This window comes from Rhinolophus sinicus, chromosome 2 (genome assembly GCF_057876585.1).
Source record: "Rhinolophus sinicus isolate RSI-liver-muscle chromosome 2, RSI-T2T, whole genome shotgun sequence".
NCBI classification, from domain to species: Eukaryota; Metazoa; Chordata; class Mammalia; order Chiroptera; family Rhinolophidae; genus Rhinolophus; species Rhinolophus sinicus.
Genome location: NC_142502.1, coordinates 16,856,904 through 16,873,597, shown reverse-complemented (window position 1 = coordinate 16,873,597; position 16,694 = coordinate 16,856,904). Strand labels below are relative to the sequence as shown.

General features: G+C 32.9%; 1 protein-coding gene across 6 annotated transcripts in view; it reads left to right on the top strand.

The window, feature by feature from the left end:
• STXBP5 (syntaxin binding protein 5) overlaps nt 1-16,694 on the top strand; it is a 158,919-nt gene that overhangs the window by 126,426 nt on the left and 15,799 nt on the right. For 4 of the 6 annotated variants that reach the window (XM_019746931.3, XM_019746934.3, XM_019746932.3 and 1 more), the window contains 4 exons: nt 3,903-3,953; nt 9,452-9,691; nt 12,922-13,291; nt 13,579-13,744. In XM_019746931.3, the coding sequence (XP_019602490.2) occupies nt 3,903-3,953; nt 9,452-9,691; nt 12,922-13,291; nt 13,579-13,744 (827 nt within the window). The remainder of the gene's footprint in view (nt 1-3,902; nt 3,954-9,451; nt 9,692-12,921; nt 13,292-13,578; nt 13,745-16,694) is intronic. The other 2 variants (XM_019746935.3, XM_074333689.2) reach the window with 1 other exon arrangement.

Below are 16,694 nucleotides of genomic sequence, written 5' to 3'. Positions count from 1 at the left end.
AAATATATGGAAATATTTATGTACATTTTTATTAACATATATGTTAGAAAATACCTTACTGCTCAATAAGTGTTCATATAAATAAATATGTAGTCATTAAAATATACTAATAGTTGGTATAAGAAAAATGCTTGTTTTAATAGTGAAAAAAGAGCAGGATACAGATTTGTATATTTCATCTCAACTGTATAAATAAAAATGGGTTTTAAAAAGCAGCGAGTAGGAGATACAAAAAATGTTCCCTCTTGATTATCGGCATTCATGAGGATCTTGTTTTCTGTTTTTCTATATTTTTCCAAATTTTCTATAGAAAACACATAATTCAAAAAGCTTAAAGATAAAATGCATGAGTATGGGATAACAGTAAGAAAATGTTAATCTGATCCTGCCTGTGAATCTGTTAATTGAGACTGTTTTTTCATCTAAAAATTCTCATTCTGTGCATTGAAAAATAAGCTTTAAAATATTTTGGAAAGAAAATTAAAACATCCTAAATGAAAGATGCCTTACACAAGAGTTTATGCTATGATTTCATGTATATGAAGTTCTAGAATAGACGAACTAATCAATGATGGAAAAGCATTGGAACAGTGTTTTTTTCTGTGGATGAGGGCAGGAATTGATTAGGAAGGAATATATGTGACATTTGTGGAGTGATAATAAAGTTCTATATCTTGTAAAGGGTTTAAGTTACATGGGTGTATATGTCATCAAAACTCAGTGAATATAATTTAAGATTTGTGCATTTGTATGCAAATTTTAGGTCAAAAGAAAAATACTGTCAACAAAAAAATGTTTGGGGAACATACTGTTTTGTGAAGATGTAGAAAGTCGAAACTATTCCTTGCTGGCTTTGTCTTCATACCCCATAGTCTTAGATGGGTATAAGTCTAGTGTACTCTAATAAGTACATTGGGCTCACCTCTGTTGGTAGTACTTGCTAGGTTGCATTGGAGTTGTTTGCTTCCACCAATGGACTGTGAACTCCCGGAGGGCAGGAAATGCCTGCTGCCTTGCAAATTGCTGTCATGTGCCCAATAAATATTTAATAGATTAATAAGTTTCCCTCTACCCCTGTCCCCACCTATAAATGTTTCTCAGCTCATCAAAATTCTTCTCTATCTTTTTTTAAATAATATTGATAGCTAGAATACACACGAAATAACAAAGGGTAATCTTTTAACATTTGTCGTTTCAAATTCTGTATTCAAGGAGATTGCTTAAATTTATAACCAAATATAACAGCAGTGTGGTTTAAATATGACTGTCTTTTGATTAAACACTATGATTGAGTTGGTCATGTTGTAAGTCTCCAATTGTAGTGTTTCAGGAGGAAATAATAGACTCCGTAATTAATTCATTTTGTGACATTTATTGTAAAGTTACTATATTCAGGAAATCTACCTAGTCATTTGTGTGTGTGGTTTTAACCTCTGAATAAAATGTCAAAATTAGACCAACTGAAGAATTATTTGAAAGCTGATTAGTTATATTCCTTTTTTTTCACATGTTCAAGAAATTCAGTTAGTGCTACACCAAAAATAAATAAATAAATATTTTATGGGAAGGATTAACTTAAATCTTTGAAAAGTTAATATGAAAGTTTTTCTAGTAGAACCCCTAAGGAAGATTAAAAGCATACACTTAGCTACTTGGAATTTTACCATAGAATTAAAGTGACATTGGGTTGTTTATATGAATTGCTCATCTGTATAGCATTTTAAAGTTTATAAAAAAAACATTTTATTTGCTTATTATTAAAAAATAATCACTAACATTTATCAAGTCCATACTTTGTATCAGGTAGTATGCTCAGTGCTTTGCTTGCATCATCTTACATAATCCTCACAACTGTGAAATTGACCTTATTACTATCCTGATTTTACAGATGAGGAATTAAGGTTTAGAAAGGCAAAGTGATTGGCCTAAGGTCACACACACCTAGTAGTTGGTAGAAGTGGATTCAAACTCAGATTTGATCTGATTTCCAAATCCAGTCCCAATCACTATACACTTCCTCCTTTTATACACTAGCTATTGAAACTTGTTCAAGAAATGTTTGTGGTGGACTTAATGTCTATACGTACTGGTTTGATGAGTTAGTCTTAGCTCCTGTTGGGAAGGTGCTTTTAGTTGAGGGACTCTGCTGCTCTAAGTGTGGTCCATAGACCAGCAGCATCAGCATCTTCTGGGAGCTTGTTACAGAAGTGCGGAATCCCAGGCCCTCGTCCAGGAGTACATACAGAATCTGATTTAGCATCCCCAGCTAATTGATGTGCCCATTCAGTTTGATAAGCACTAGTCCTAAAGACTTAGAATAACTTGACCAAGTCATAGTAGTGGAGTCAAGAGGGGCATCTGCATCATCAGATGCTAAAAGTATCTTGAGACTCCCAGACTGATTTTTCTAGTTTAACTAACAAGTACATTGTACCTATGATATTTGGTGAAAAGCTCTGGATTCTTTCAAAAATGTTTTAAGATTGCATTTTAGAAGACGGTTTTAGAGGTATAATATCTTCTGATTTTAATGGAATAGGATATTAAATACAATAGCAGCCATTTCTATGAGATCAAGTAACCATAGATGTCATTTGGCTATTTTAGTTTTGTATTACATTTTATCTTTTAACTGAGATTGATTAAGACTGGGTGAAAATGGGAAAAAAACTGATTCACATATTTGACCCATTGACCCACTAATTAGATTAATGAAGTTTAGAAGTGAAAACTTGATTTCCCCCCATCCCTTCCCAATTTGCCTAATGCCTCTTTCCTAACACTGGATTTGTCATTTTTTTAGATGTGGAAGTTATGTACTATGACTGGATTTCTCTTTGTGTACATGGCGCCCTTATGGATTAGCAGGGTCTGTGCTTTAAGTATCTCCTAACAGTCCAAAATTTAACCCAATATACACATTCATATATTAACAAACAAATGCTTTCTCAGAATTTCACATAGGAAGCACTATTCTGTTTTGCATGCACTGCCACTAACATAGCATAGTTAAACAACTCCTAACTTTAAATCATTTCCTAGATTACAGCAATAACTGATTTTGAGGATGGAAAGTGAATTCCAGTAAATTTACATAAAGGCTTTTTTCTTATTCTAATACCGTGTTTCCCCGAAAATAAGACCAGGTCTTACATTAAGTTTTGCTCCAAAAGACGCATTATGGCTTATGTTCAGGGGATGTCATCCTGAAAAATCATGCTGGGGTTTATTTTCTGGTTAGATCTTGTTTTTGGGAAAACACGGTACTAAGTAGACATCAAAATATCTGTAGCTTATAGTTTGTAAATACTGTAATTTTGGTTTGAGCATGGCTTTGGTTTTTTTTGTTTGTTTTTCACTGAAATATAAAAAGAGATGTTAACACTATCAAGAAATGGTTGAGCCAAATATTTTATAATGTAATCAAATAATTTGATTGTAGATGTAGGTTTGTCCTGTATTCTAGAAATTAACTGAAAAATAATAAGTTCAGTAGCTATGAAGATGAAGAGCTAGACAGATTTTATTATGTCACCTACCCAAACTCAGTCTTATGCCTTTGTCTTTATCTGAAACATCTTCCTTCTGAGAATTGACCTTCCTTCTCTTAGAAAAATCTAATCCTTTCCTGTGAACCTAAGAAATAATTAGAAGTTAGAATTTAAAAGGTTTCCTTGTTGAAGTAAGGGCTTCAACCTGAGAAAGATATTACATCAAGTAAGTACAAACTTTTTAAAAAGTTGAAAATAAGATTTACTTTCCACCCATAATATTATTAATCATTTTAATTATCTTAGCATCTAGATTTAGTAATAAACATATTCACTTCTTACGAATGGCAGTTGGTATTAAGTATGAATCAAAGATTGTTCAGAACTTTAAAAATGCATTTTATTTTTCAGCAAAGATGTCAAGGAAGTTAAGCTTGCCTACTGACCTAAAGCCTGACATAGGTAAGTAAAAGAAAGAAAAATCCATAGCAAACTCCCTTTAATGGGCAGACAAGGAAACCAGAAGATTTAACATTACCATAGACTCGATTTTCATCGGAAATCAAGTTTAAAATGACTAAGATGTTGAAGGATTAGTATAGCTTTTAGAATGCCATGTGTAAATTATGAAAGATAATTATAAAATCAAGTAAAGCAAAATAATATATTTCCTCACCCTTCTCATACTTTAGATCTAAACAAAATTTAGTATAAGATTAAGATTTTTGCAATTTCAGATTAATTTCTGTTAAACATTGTTATATCCCATTTAACCATCTCAAAACTTATTTTGAGCTCTGCAGTTTATAAATTTATAAGAATTTAATATTTTCAAGATAAATTACTAGATTTCTATAATTACAGTGATTCTCATATCAAGAATCATTATACTTTTTGTTGATAATAAGTTAGGAAATATTCCTTTTTCTATAGGACTTTATGCAGCTAGTCCATTAGGAAAGCACAGTGAATATATTCATACATTTCCTTTTGTTTTATAACCATCTCAAAAACACCTCCCTGATATCCCAGGATAGGGGAAAATGACATTTCAATAAAGATAAAAATAAAATTTCATGTAATGTAAAGTATAGTTTCTTTTTAAACTCATTTTTTTTAATTCCAGAAATTTCTGTTGCCTTTAATGGAATAAGTATAACTGTATAAGGATTATTTTACCCATCTTTGTCTTAGCTATAGCTACATTTTCCCCTTGGCATCTGCTCATCCACCTCATCTTCTCACTGTTCTCTATGTTCCTTGACTATCTTTTTATACATGTTGCAAACTTAGGTATTGGTTAATTTCACCGTACTAATTTTAGCATTTCTAAACCATACACTGGTATCAGTTGTACTGATAGAAAGCATGTGATTACAAGTAGGCAGCTTCTGCTGGCATCAATAAAAGGTTACATTCCTGAATATAGGAAAAATAATTTAGTAGAAACCTGTAGTATCACTGGTATCAAGGGAATAAGAATTAATCCTACAATATAGGATAAAATGTTTTGAAAAGGGCATAGTTCCTTTCACTATAAAAATGAAAGACATGATTTAAACCCCAGTGTATTTTTTTTTTCTGAGCGGATCCAGAGTTTTCATCTGACTCTCAAAGAGGCCCATGATTTCAATAACATTACATATGACTAGTTAAAATAGTTTTGTATCTTTCAGTGTCTTAAAAATCTGAGAAAATACATGTAGAAGTACTTTTAAAATTTGTAGAAATATCATAATCACATATTTTTTAGAAGAATAGTTATAAATTGTGTAATTTAATCAAAGTGTGTATTCCATGTTTTTATAGAGCATCTTTAGTTTATGTTTTAGCTTGTGTGCTCATGTATTTCAGTGTCCTAAGGCAGTTACAACTTTGATTGATATATGCCTTGAAACAGTCTCCATGTTGCCTAAGTAATTTCCCTTCAAGTCATTGTGACACTGAACTATTTTTTGGTAAAGATTCTTTGCTGGGAATTGTTTACATTGGCTGGGGCGACAATGGGGAAAAACAACTATATTGATAGGCTCAAACTGCCAGATGTTGCTGAAGCAGCCGAGGTTGTAGGATTGCCCTGCAGCTCTGGAAGCTTCTGTGAGTGAATTGACTTTTGCTTATGGAGAAATTGTGCAACACTACACTTTGACTATAGCCTCACCATTCCAAATTCCATGGACCACAACTCAGGAACCATAGGTGATATTGTTAGACTTCTGATGTCACTTTTCAAGTGTCAACCACAGGAGGCAAAACATCTAAACTGATATATACCTTGATGGGAGTTAGTTTTTGTCCTTATTTTGCCCTGACCACATTCACCTCTTAGCATTTAGTTTTAATTGGGGGGATATAGAATTTTGGTGCATTAGACTCTGTGGGAAGGAGAGAATGCTATATACAATGTTCTAGGAATCCAGAGAGTAACATGAGAGCAGTGATTTTATGACATGGTTGTATCAGCTAGAGATCGATGGAGGTATTAATGACAAATTTTATCTGAGTTTAAGATATACCAGAAGACCACATATTCAAGGTTGTGTGTGTGTGTGTGTGTGTGTGTGTGTGTGTGTGTCTAAAGACTGAACTTTAATATTCAATAATAATAAAAACCCTTCACTTGTATGATATGGGTGGTATGCCTAACCCCAGGTCTATCTGGAGTTGTGTGACAGAAAGTTTTGGACTTGGACATGGGCACAAATCCCAATCTTCTATTAACCAGGTTTGTCATCCGGGGCAAGTCATTTAACCTGTCTGAGCCTCTGTTTTATTATTTGTTAAATTGTGATGATAATAGTTTTCAGGGTTGTTATGTGGATTCACAGAATGATACTGGGAAGTGTTACAATAGTGAGCTGCACGTGATAGGCTTTGTTTAGTGGTAGCTATTTTCATTTCTGCTCTTGTACTAGAATTAAAATTAAAATTTCGATTCCATGTGTTTAACTTGACCAATTTCTAAAATTTAAGCCACAGACACCCACAACATCTAACTTAATAGCAGTCAGTGGAAGTTGTAGCTCATGAACTGCTGGAAATTCTAACTTGTTTCCAAACAGTTGTAGGCAGATAAAATAAGCATTCTAAGTCAAAGTTCGAAGTTGGTTCTGATTCACTTCATTTTCCCATATTCATTAGCTTTAGCAGTTTCTTTGGTAATCTAATTTTTATAAGGAAATCATATAATGAAAATGCAATTCTAGTTTATTAATTTTGTATAATTAAATTAGCCCATTAAATTGAAACACTTTATTTGGCCTGTAAATTAACATTTCAAGTATAGATTGTTATGAATCACCTATTTTAGCAGATTCCAGTACAAGTTTTTACACAGGTCAATTTACATTGAAGTTTATTTCGTAATACAAACTTACCAAGTTTTCTTGAATCATTGAGTTTATTTTTATTACTAGGGCACAACTGAAGATATATGTTCATTCATGTTGTGTGTATATGATGTTTTATTAAAATGCAAATTAAATATTTTTATCATTGGATAATAAATTTAAAATTTCTGTTACTTTATAAAAATAACTTTGGAAATTATAAAGAGTTAACATTTGACTCAGTATCCTGTGACAGACTCACCCAGTAATGAGCTATTATTGATGAAAAGTTGTTTAATTTACATATCCTTTTATACTGTGTCAGGAAGTGCAATCTCAGGGGAAAAAAAGGAAGAAAAAGAAAAGCTTTTTGTAGAGAAAAGCAAAACATACATATATATATGTTTTTCTTTGTGATATTTTATATATATATATATATATATATATATATATATATATCTTTTTTTTTACGTTTTTGCCTGAGATTGCACTTCCTGACACAGTATATATATATATATATATATATATATATATATATATATATATTTAATTTTTAGAAACTGTAGTCAGAGATGACATCATGCTATTGTCATAGCTAGTAGCTTTATTGTTTTCAGAGGCTAACTGTAACCAAAATTACATTGTATATAATGATTTGGGGGAATAATTTTTAATCGACAAATCTTAATTTGATTATATAAAGCTTTGGAGGGGTAGGAGTAGGATCCAATTATACCTTTTTTATTTAATAAAATACAACTTAAAAGACTTTAACATGTTTTTTTATTTTTCACATTGTGAAGTCATTTCTTTCATGATAGCATTGAAAGAAAGCATGTGATCTGAGGAATGATTTATTAGATATGAACAGTAGAAGCTACTAGAAATTTTAATATACCCCAGTGGTACAGCAGAAACCCGTTGATTTAGAATCTTTCAACTGTAGATGGCTCTTCAGCAAGAATTTGTTGCATGCTTTTTTATATGCAAGGCACTGCTAAATTTGGCAGGGCATCAAAACGTCACAGCCCTTTGTTCTCAAGAAACTTACAGTCACTTTGAAGCGAGGCCTAAGAAAGTCAGAGAGAACTACAGAACAAGTATACTATTATTGTCATGGGAGAGAGAAAAATATATTGAAATTCAAAAGAGAAAAACTATGTATGGTTTTAGGAATCAGGTTAAACTTCATGAAGATGATGTAGCTGAGAATAAGCACAATCTTGATAGGTAGAGATAAGGGTGAGGTAATGGCACCAATCAAAAATAAAACACAAGCAAAAGTCTAAACGTAGGTAAGGACAGAATGTTTGGAAGACATTGAATGGCTCAGTTTTTCCCATGATGAACAGGGTAGCATTGGAAGACTGGGCCAGGAGAATAGGTTGGAGATATTTTGTGGAGAGTCTTAAATATTTAGCTAAGATTATAGACATGATCGAATGAAGAGGAACCACTGAGCATTTTTAAAATAGAAACAATAGAATTGTAACTGTACCTTATGTTATTTAATTGACTTGTGTTAGAACAGTGACAGACTGAAGGTGGGAAGATCACTTGGGAATTATGTAGTCATCTAGAGGAATGGTGGTGGAGGTGCAAACTCAGGGTGCTGGGGGTTGATTGGAAATGGAAAGAAAAAAGCAACCCTGGAATAAGCATAGGACATTGCGCCCCATCAGAAGTATAGGTAAAGTGAAGGGGAAGAACCAAAACTGTGACTCACTTAGGGGACAGGTGTGTCATTAATATAAATAGTATCATTAGAAGAATTTAGAGCTTTCGAGAAATAATTAGTTTTGATTTTGCCTAGTGAGACATAACAGGAAAATTTCCCATAATCATTTAGAAATGCAGTTCCAAGAGATAAGAGGCCAGGGCTTGAGACACACTTGACATTGGCCACAAAGAAGGTAGCTGAAGACAAGAGAGAGTTTCTTAGTATAATTTATAAGTATCTGTGTTATTACAGACAGAGCTGGGTAAAGGGAATATCCCTGGTATCAAGTCAAGTGTGAACCAGATACCATTTATACAGTGTGATGAAAAATATCTTAGGTGAATGTGGATTACAGTTAAAATGGCATTCAAGAAAAGTGAAAGCTAAATTTTTATGGATTAAAGACTTTCGTATGGACAGATTTGGGGTGGGGTGACATCCATCGTACAGTAAATTTGAAGGTAGAATCACAGTACTTCTAAATGCATTTTTTAATGTAGAAAATTGAAATTACCCACACGTTTTAAATTCTACTGTATCATAAAATTGTATTACCAAAGGAAGAAACAGCACCATGAGAAAAGAAGGTGGTGTGAGGGCTAAGATTAGAAACACAGCCAGGATATCAACAGAGAGCTGCACTACAAACCATAAAGATCACACATCCAGAAATTTACTGGGATGCACCCAGCTTCGTTCTGGCAAATACGGATTTGATCATTTGTATTTTATATTTAAGCAAAGGCAAAGTTATTAGCATACAAGTAAATTTTTTTTCTTTTCAATTAAGAGATTGAAATTAAATGTGCTGTATAGATTTTTGTCTTTTTGCAGGTTAACTATTTGGCCAAATTTATACCAAACAAAAAAAGCATATAATTTGAACAGTCTCACATTTTAAATCATTTCAGATGTAAAAGATAATTCCTTCAGCCGATCCCGGAGTTCAAGTGTAACCAGCATTGATAAAGAATCCCGAGAAGCAATCTCTGCTCTTCATTTCTGTGAAACTTTTACTCGAAAGGCAGACTCATCTCCTTCCCCGTGCTTATGGGTTGGCACGACCTTGGGAACCGTGCTTGTCATTGCACTGAACCTTCCCCCAGGAGGAGAGCAAAGACTTCTTCAGCCGGTAATCGTGTCTCCAAGTGGTATGTATGCTCTGGTACTGCACTTACAGTGAAGTTTTGATTTGCTGTAATGTAATAGAAGCCTTTGCTTTTCATTTTGGAATCAATCTAAGAATCCTAAAATGTAATCTAAATGGGGATAGTTATAGTCTTATATTTTTAATAAAGGAATATATGGAATAAGATTCCAGAATATCATTTATTTATACAGCCATTCAGGTTTTACAATTTTTAAAGCTTTAGGATCATGTCTAAAATGATTGTTATGTAGGAAAATGGAAAAAAACTGTTATTTTAATGCATTCCAGGATACTTCAAAATATTATGTTCTATACGCAAAGGATGGTACATATTTAAGAGAAAAACAATATGTTTTTAAACATTATACACTTGGCTATTTTCAATCTGTAAGTGTGAAGTCTTAAAATAGATTATTTTTCTTCTTTGAGGTATTAAGGAAAGGTAGCTTAATAGCAAATTTAAGAAGAAAAAATTATGGTCTTCATATATTGAAAATAAGATTGAATTTTATCAAATATATGTGGAGTCTGATAGGTCTGGAAGCAACTGAGAATTCTGGTTTCCATTACTATTTTATGCTGATCTAGATAGAAAAAAATGTGATTTTGCTCATTAGTGTACCTCTTGTTTGCATAATAGACTTCAACAATATTTGGAATTTAGAATTAAAATATAATTACATATTAATGTTCATTTCTGGACCATCTTTCCATGAAAGGAACTTTGATTTATTCATTCAGCTCAATAAATATTTGAGTATATACTGCATGCCTAGTTGATAGAAAAGGTTACATAATGATGATATTCTTATGAATCTCATTTCTTATTAGTAAGCAGCAAATATTTGTATAGAAAACAAGCTAGAAAGATGACAATCAAAATGTTAATACCATGTTTCCCTGAAAATAAGACCTAGTCAGACCATTAGCTCTAATGCATCTTTTGGAGCAAAAATTAATATAAGACCCAGTCTGATATTATATTATATAAGACCCAATCTTATATTATAGTAAAATAAGACCGGCTCTTATATTAATTTTTACTCCAAAAGACACATTAGAGCTGATGGTCCGGCTAGGTCTTATTTTCAGGGAAACACAGTAGTAATTATGACTGAGTAATGGGATTGTGTGTAATTTTTATTTTCTTTTTAATAATTTATAGTTTAAAATTTTTCTATAACACACCTGTGTCAGTTTGTAATAAGAAAATAAATGTTTCCAGTAAATAAAAATGAGAGAATGATTAAATATAGATAATTTATTATCTACATAAAATATTCAAGATATTTTCCAACTTGCAGTACAATCAAATTAGCTATAAATTTACTCTGATATAAACATAATTTTCATATGTAAAAGAAAACTTTTGAGTTCCTTCTCAGTGGTGGAACCTTTGAGATTTATATTCTTAAATAAGGTACCTATTTTAAAATATCACAGTGACATTCATATCATGTTATCCGTATTATAACTACGAGGAGGAGAAAGCTGTTTTTCAAGCAGATGGGTTTCTATGCTTACGAACCTGAAATGGTCTACTTTGTCCCCACTTTTTTTGTTTTTCCCTTTAAGAGAAGAGCCCAACAGTTAACCAGTGCTCTGCTGGAAAACATACAAAAGCCTGGTAACTATAGGACAGGCATATATTTAAATATTATCTTCGTACATTTTTAGAAAATCCACTGTATCTCACGTATGTTGATATGTGTAGTCCTCAAATTAGCCAACTGTTTAAAATAAATTGTCTATTGCAAAACCTGTACTATAGACTAAGGTTACCAGATTTACCAAGTAGAATACAGGATGTTCAGTTAAATTTGAATTTCAGGTAGCAAATACTTTTTGATTTAAGTATGTCCTGTGCAGTATTTAGACAGCTAATGTAGTACTTGGGACACACTTATACTAAAAAAAGTATTCATTATGTATCTGAAATTCACATTTAACTGGGCGTCGTTTATTTTATCTGGCAACCCTGCTATAGACAAAATATATAAATGCAAAGAAGAAAGGAAACAATATTTTGTCTTCTAAGAAGAATTTTGAGAAGACATTAGGAACTCTTCCTCTTAGAAATAAAAGAAAATCATATATGGTAAAATTTTTGCAAACTATAAAATGTTATGTAAGTGTAAAGCAATAAAATACGAAAAGTCTTTTAAAATAAGAACTGGAAGGCTAAATCAAGTCTGTACTCTCCTTTTCATTGGTTTCCAAACCCTTAATATTAATACTGTCATTTAGCTTACTTAGAAATGAGTATAAAGCATATTTACATTTTCAAGGATGTGGGGGAAAGGAAGTCCCAAAGCAAGTCAAGAAATATCACCCCTAAATGAAGCCTATAAGTTGACTAAAATAATACCTTGAATGTATTTGACATTTACTAGTAAATACCGTGTTTCCCGGAAAATAAGACCTAACAGGAAAATAAGCCCTAGCATGATTTTTTAGGATGACATCACCTGAACATAAGCCCTAATGTGTCTTTTGGAGCAAAAATTAAAATAAGACTCGGTCTTATTTTCAGGGAAACACGATCGTTTAAAGGGAAATCTTGATTTTCTGAAGTAATGTTTAGAAATATGTGGAAAATTTTTTTCTCATCAGCCCTGTAGCTCACTACTGTCCATTCAAAATGCAATGTGAGCTACACATAGAATTTTCATTTTCTAGTAGCCATATTAAAAAATTAAAAACCAAAAAAATTAATTTTAAAAGCATTTTATTTAGCCCCGTATAAACAAAATACTTTTATTTTAGCATATAATCAGTATTTTCATTGAGATAATTTATTTTTAAATATTTTTTGTAATGAGTCTTCAAATCAGCATGTATTTTACTCTCGTAGCATGCCACAATTTGGATAAGCCACATTTCAAGTGCCATATAGCCATACATTTCTAGTGGCTGCCATGTTGGACAGCGCAGCCCTAGATGCCGTCTACTTGCTCTCATACTCGGTAGTACACTTGCCAGGTATGAGAGAAGACGTAATTCCGAAATGCCAGCATTTATCTGTTTGGTGGTCCTTATCTATTTGGGGCATGTAATACTGATACATTTTTCCAGATTCAAATATCATCTGAAGTATGAATTCTGCCAGTAAGCCAGGGTACCATTTCAGTTTAATATGCATTTCATACATTTTTGAGTGTCAGAATTGGAATAAACATATTTACCGTGTGGATTAAAATATTTGTTATCTACTGAACTCACATATTTTAGGTACTATCTTGAGGTTGAAAGGAGCGATCCTGAGAATGGCATTCCTGGACACCACAGGCTGCTTAGTGCCCCCTGCATATGAATCCTGGAGAGAACACAATGTTCCTGAAGAAAAAGATGAAAAGGAGAAACTGAAGAAAAGACGGCCGGTCTCTGTATCCCCTTCCTCTTCTCAGGAAATTAGTGAAAACCAGTATGCAGTGATATGTTCTGAAAAGCAAGCAAAAGTAATCTCACTGCCAACTCAGAACTGTGCTTACAAGCAAAACATTACAGAGACCTCATTTGTGCTTCGTGGTGATATCGTAGCTTTGAGTAACAGTATCTGCCTTGCCTGTTTCTGTGCCAACGGACACATTATGACTTTTAGGTAAGAATTTGATAGTTTTTAAAGCAAAGATATAGCAAAACGTAATATTACAGAATTATATTCAGTTTGAAAGATAAGCTTTTGTTTACAGTCTTATAAACAGAATTTAATTTCACTGAGTTAATAATGAACAAATATATGAGGAATACAAATTATTTTTATCTCCCACTCGAGTGTACTAAATCCTAAGATTTTAATGTCCCTGTAATTTTTACCTTCTATAATAGTTTGTTCAAGACTAAAACTACCTTTTTTATTATTAACAAGTTTTTAATTTTTTTCTCAAGTTTGCCAAGTTTAAGGCCTCTATTGGATGTGTATTACTTGCCCCTTACCAATATGCGGATAGCCAGAACATTCTGCTTCACCAACAATGGACAAGCATTGTATCTTGTTTCACCTACAGAAATCCAGAGACTCACTTACAGTCAAGAGACCTGTGAAAATCTTCAGGTAAATAACAAAAATATTTCTATGGTTTCTTCAGAGGTGAAATATTCTCTAAGGTCCCTGATAATGTCCATCCCTTACACACAGGAGTGTACAAATGAGCATACGTGGGAAAATCCAAACCCTTTATTGAGACTTTCAGAGTACATGCTTTGAGACTTAAGTAACTTCATCAGACTCTTATTATAAAGGGACTTTTCATCTCATTGACCCATATTTTTTTCTCTCCAGTGATGGCAAAGATATATGAAATGGTACATACATTTTGTACCCACTGTCCACATCGAATCAATATCCATTATACACACACATCCAAAATGTCCTTTTTAAAGAAGTATGTTAATGTGAAAATAATTATATTTACATGTATTTTAGGGCAAATTATGTCGTCCCTTCCCTGTGATCACAAGGATGTATATGCATATAAGGAAAAATAAGGCTTTATAGTTTTCTTCTATTTTTGTTGATCTCTTTGTGAGAGACTACAAATTCTTTAAATATAAAACTGCCTTTTTCAAATATTTGAGTGCCTTATGTGCTTACTTATATATTAGAAATGATCATTTTAGCTTCACCAGTTAAAATAAAATTGCTCTGGAAATAGTGAGCTAAAATATTAATTGGATATTTGATGTTTGGAAGAAAACATATCTAAGGGAACTTTATCATGAAAGTTTTTGCAGATTAATTAGCCTTATTGCATTTGTTTGTAAATATGAATCGTGGCTTATTTTTAGAACATGAGCTTTAGAGTCAAGAACACTGAATCTGAGTCCCAGCCTTGCTAATTACAGAATCATGAGCCCTTAGACAAGTTACTTACTGGCTCTGAGCTTTATCATCTTTAAAATTAGGAAAAAATAATATCTATGTCATAGTTTATGGTGTGGATTAGGGAAGACAATGCACATAAAGTGCTCAGCATAGCATGTGCTCCATGTTAGATGTTAGTAGTATTATTTCAGTAAGCTAGACTGTACTGGAAATGTATTCCTAATGATGTTATAAACCTTGAGGGTGAAACAGAGTGACATAGGTGATATTTTAGATTGAAGTTCCCATTTATATTTGGGTGGAAGAGTTTTTCAAAGACTTCTAAGTTTTTTACTTAAAACTTTGCTCATTATGGGGTGTGTAAAATTTTCCTTTAGTGGTGTGTAAAATTTTCCTTTAGTGTTCCCTCAATAGTAAAATGTTACTATATTAAGAAATATAAATGGACAATTGACTATTTTTAATTCACTTCAATCTGAAATGTAGTCTTAATTCAGCTATTCAAAATTTTAAACTTCATCACTTTTCTGAGATCAGTTAATTCTGTTCTTTGATCAGTGCTTTCTCTTAACTACTTTAATAAAAATCAAGCAGATATAGTAAACTTTACCAATTCACATTTAAATGAAATGATCATTTAGTAGTACACTCAATTTATTTTAATCACTATCTGCTATGTACCTTCATATTATGAAGATAAATGAAAAATGGATTCTGTTCAAAGAGTTTGTGATAAAATGTTTTCTTTGGACAATATTGACATTTTATTTACCTCTATATTTTCGTTGCCTAAAAATAATGCCTTGCTAAAAGTCTGTTGAATAAAAAATACCATGAACTTTATTTATAAACGGTGTTCCTTGGTTCCCAGAGTTCCCTGTTACATTGTATATTCATTTAACTTTAACCAAAAAGAAAAAGTACGTATCTTCTTAGATGCCTACGAACATTAACGGAGTTTCCAGCCGGCATGAAATAATAGGGACCAGATTAACCTCCCTGCCTGAAACAACCCAAAACATACAAAAACATGAAACAAGGGTTTTCAAGATCCTGGACATCAGGCAATGAAGGAAAGTAATCCCTGAGAGATAAGAAACAAAGGAGGTACCCAGTTTTAATGCCTTGATAGAGTTTCCAGAATATGGCACACAAAGAAGGTACTGAGGCAAAGTATTGCCTACTTTCCAAGTTGAGGTGACAGAACCAAGAGTCTGGGAAGACCAAGTAAGGGAGAATTCTTAGAAAAGAGTAACAGAGAAGAGATTGCTATACAGAGAGAGAACTCTGGAAATCTGCAGAGGGACCCCTAAGAGTGTTCACTATAGTACTGTTCAACACATGCATGTACATAAAATCTCTGGCCAGGGAAAGAAGCATCTGGAAGGAGTAGAGAGAATTGTGCTCTGATGTGAGGGCCAGAAGCAGTGCCTATTCCTAACAGCCAGACTGAAAAATATTAATGCTTATAATTCATGAGTGTATCCATTTCCTGAGGCTGATGTAACAGATAAACTTAAACTGTAAACTTAAACCATAACCTAACCATAAACTTAGTGGCCAAAACAATATCAATTTATTCTGTCAAACTTCTGAAAGCCAGAAGTGTGAAATAAGTTTCACTGAGCCGAAATCAAGGTTTTGGCAGGGTCATGCTCCCTCCAGAGGCGCTAGAGGAGAATCTGTTTCTTGCCTCTTCCATCTTCTTGTAGCTGCCGGCATTCCTTGACTTCTGGCTGCATTACTTCAAGCTCTGCTTCCCTGGTCACATCGCCTCCTTCTCTTCTGCATGTATCAGATCTTTCTGCCTCTCTTTTAAAAGGGAACTTGTAATTGGATTTAGTACTCATCCATTCAAAATAATCCAGGATAATTTCCCCATGGCAAAATACTTAATCACATCTGCATAGACCATTTTTTCCTTGTAAGGTAATACTTGTAGGTTCCAGGGATTAGGACCTGATATCCTTAGATGGCCATTGTTCAGCCTACTTCAGTTGGGAAGTGGGTGAAGTACTCAAGCGGTCTTGGCTCTTGAGTGAGGAATAATTATCTTTAAACTGAACATTGCTCCATACCTGCCTAACAAATCATGAAAGCAAGACCCAAAAGGATCGAAATGTTTTCCAGTATCCCAGAATAAAGCTAAAGACAACCTAGAGGAAGTCAAAAACATCAG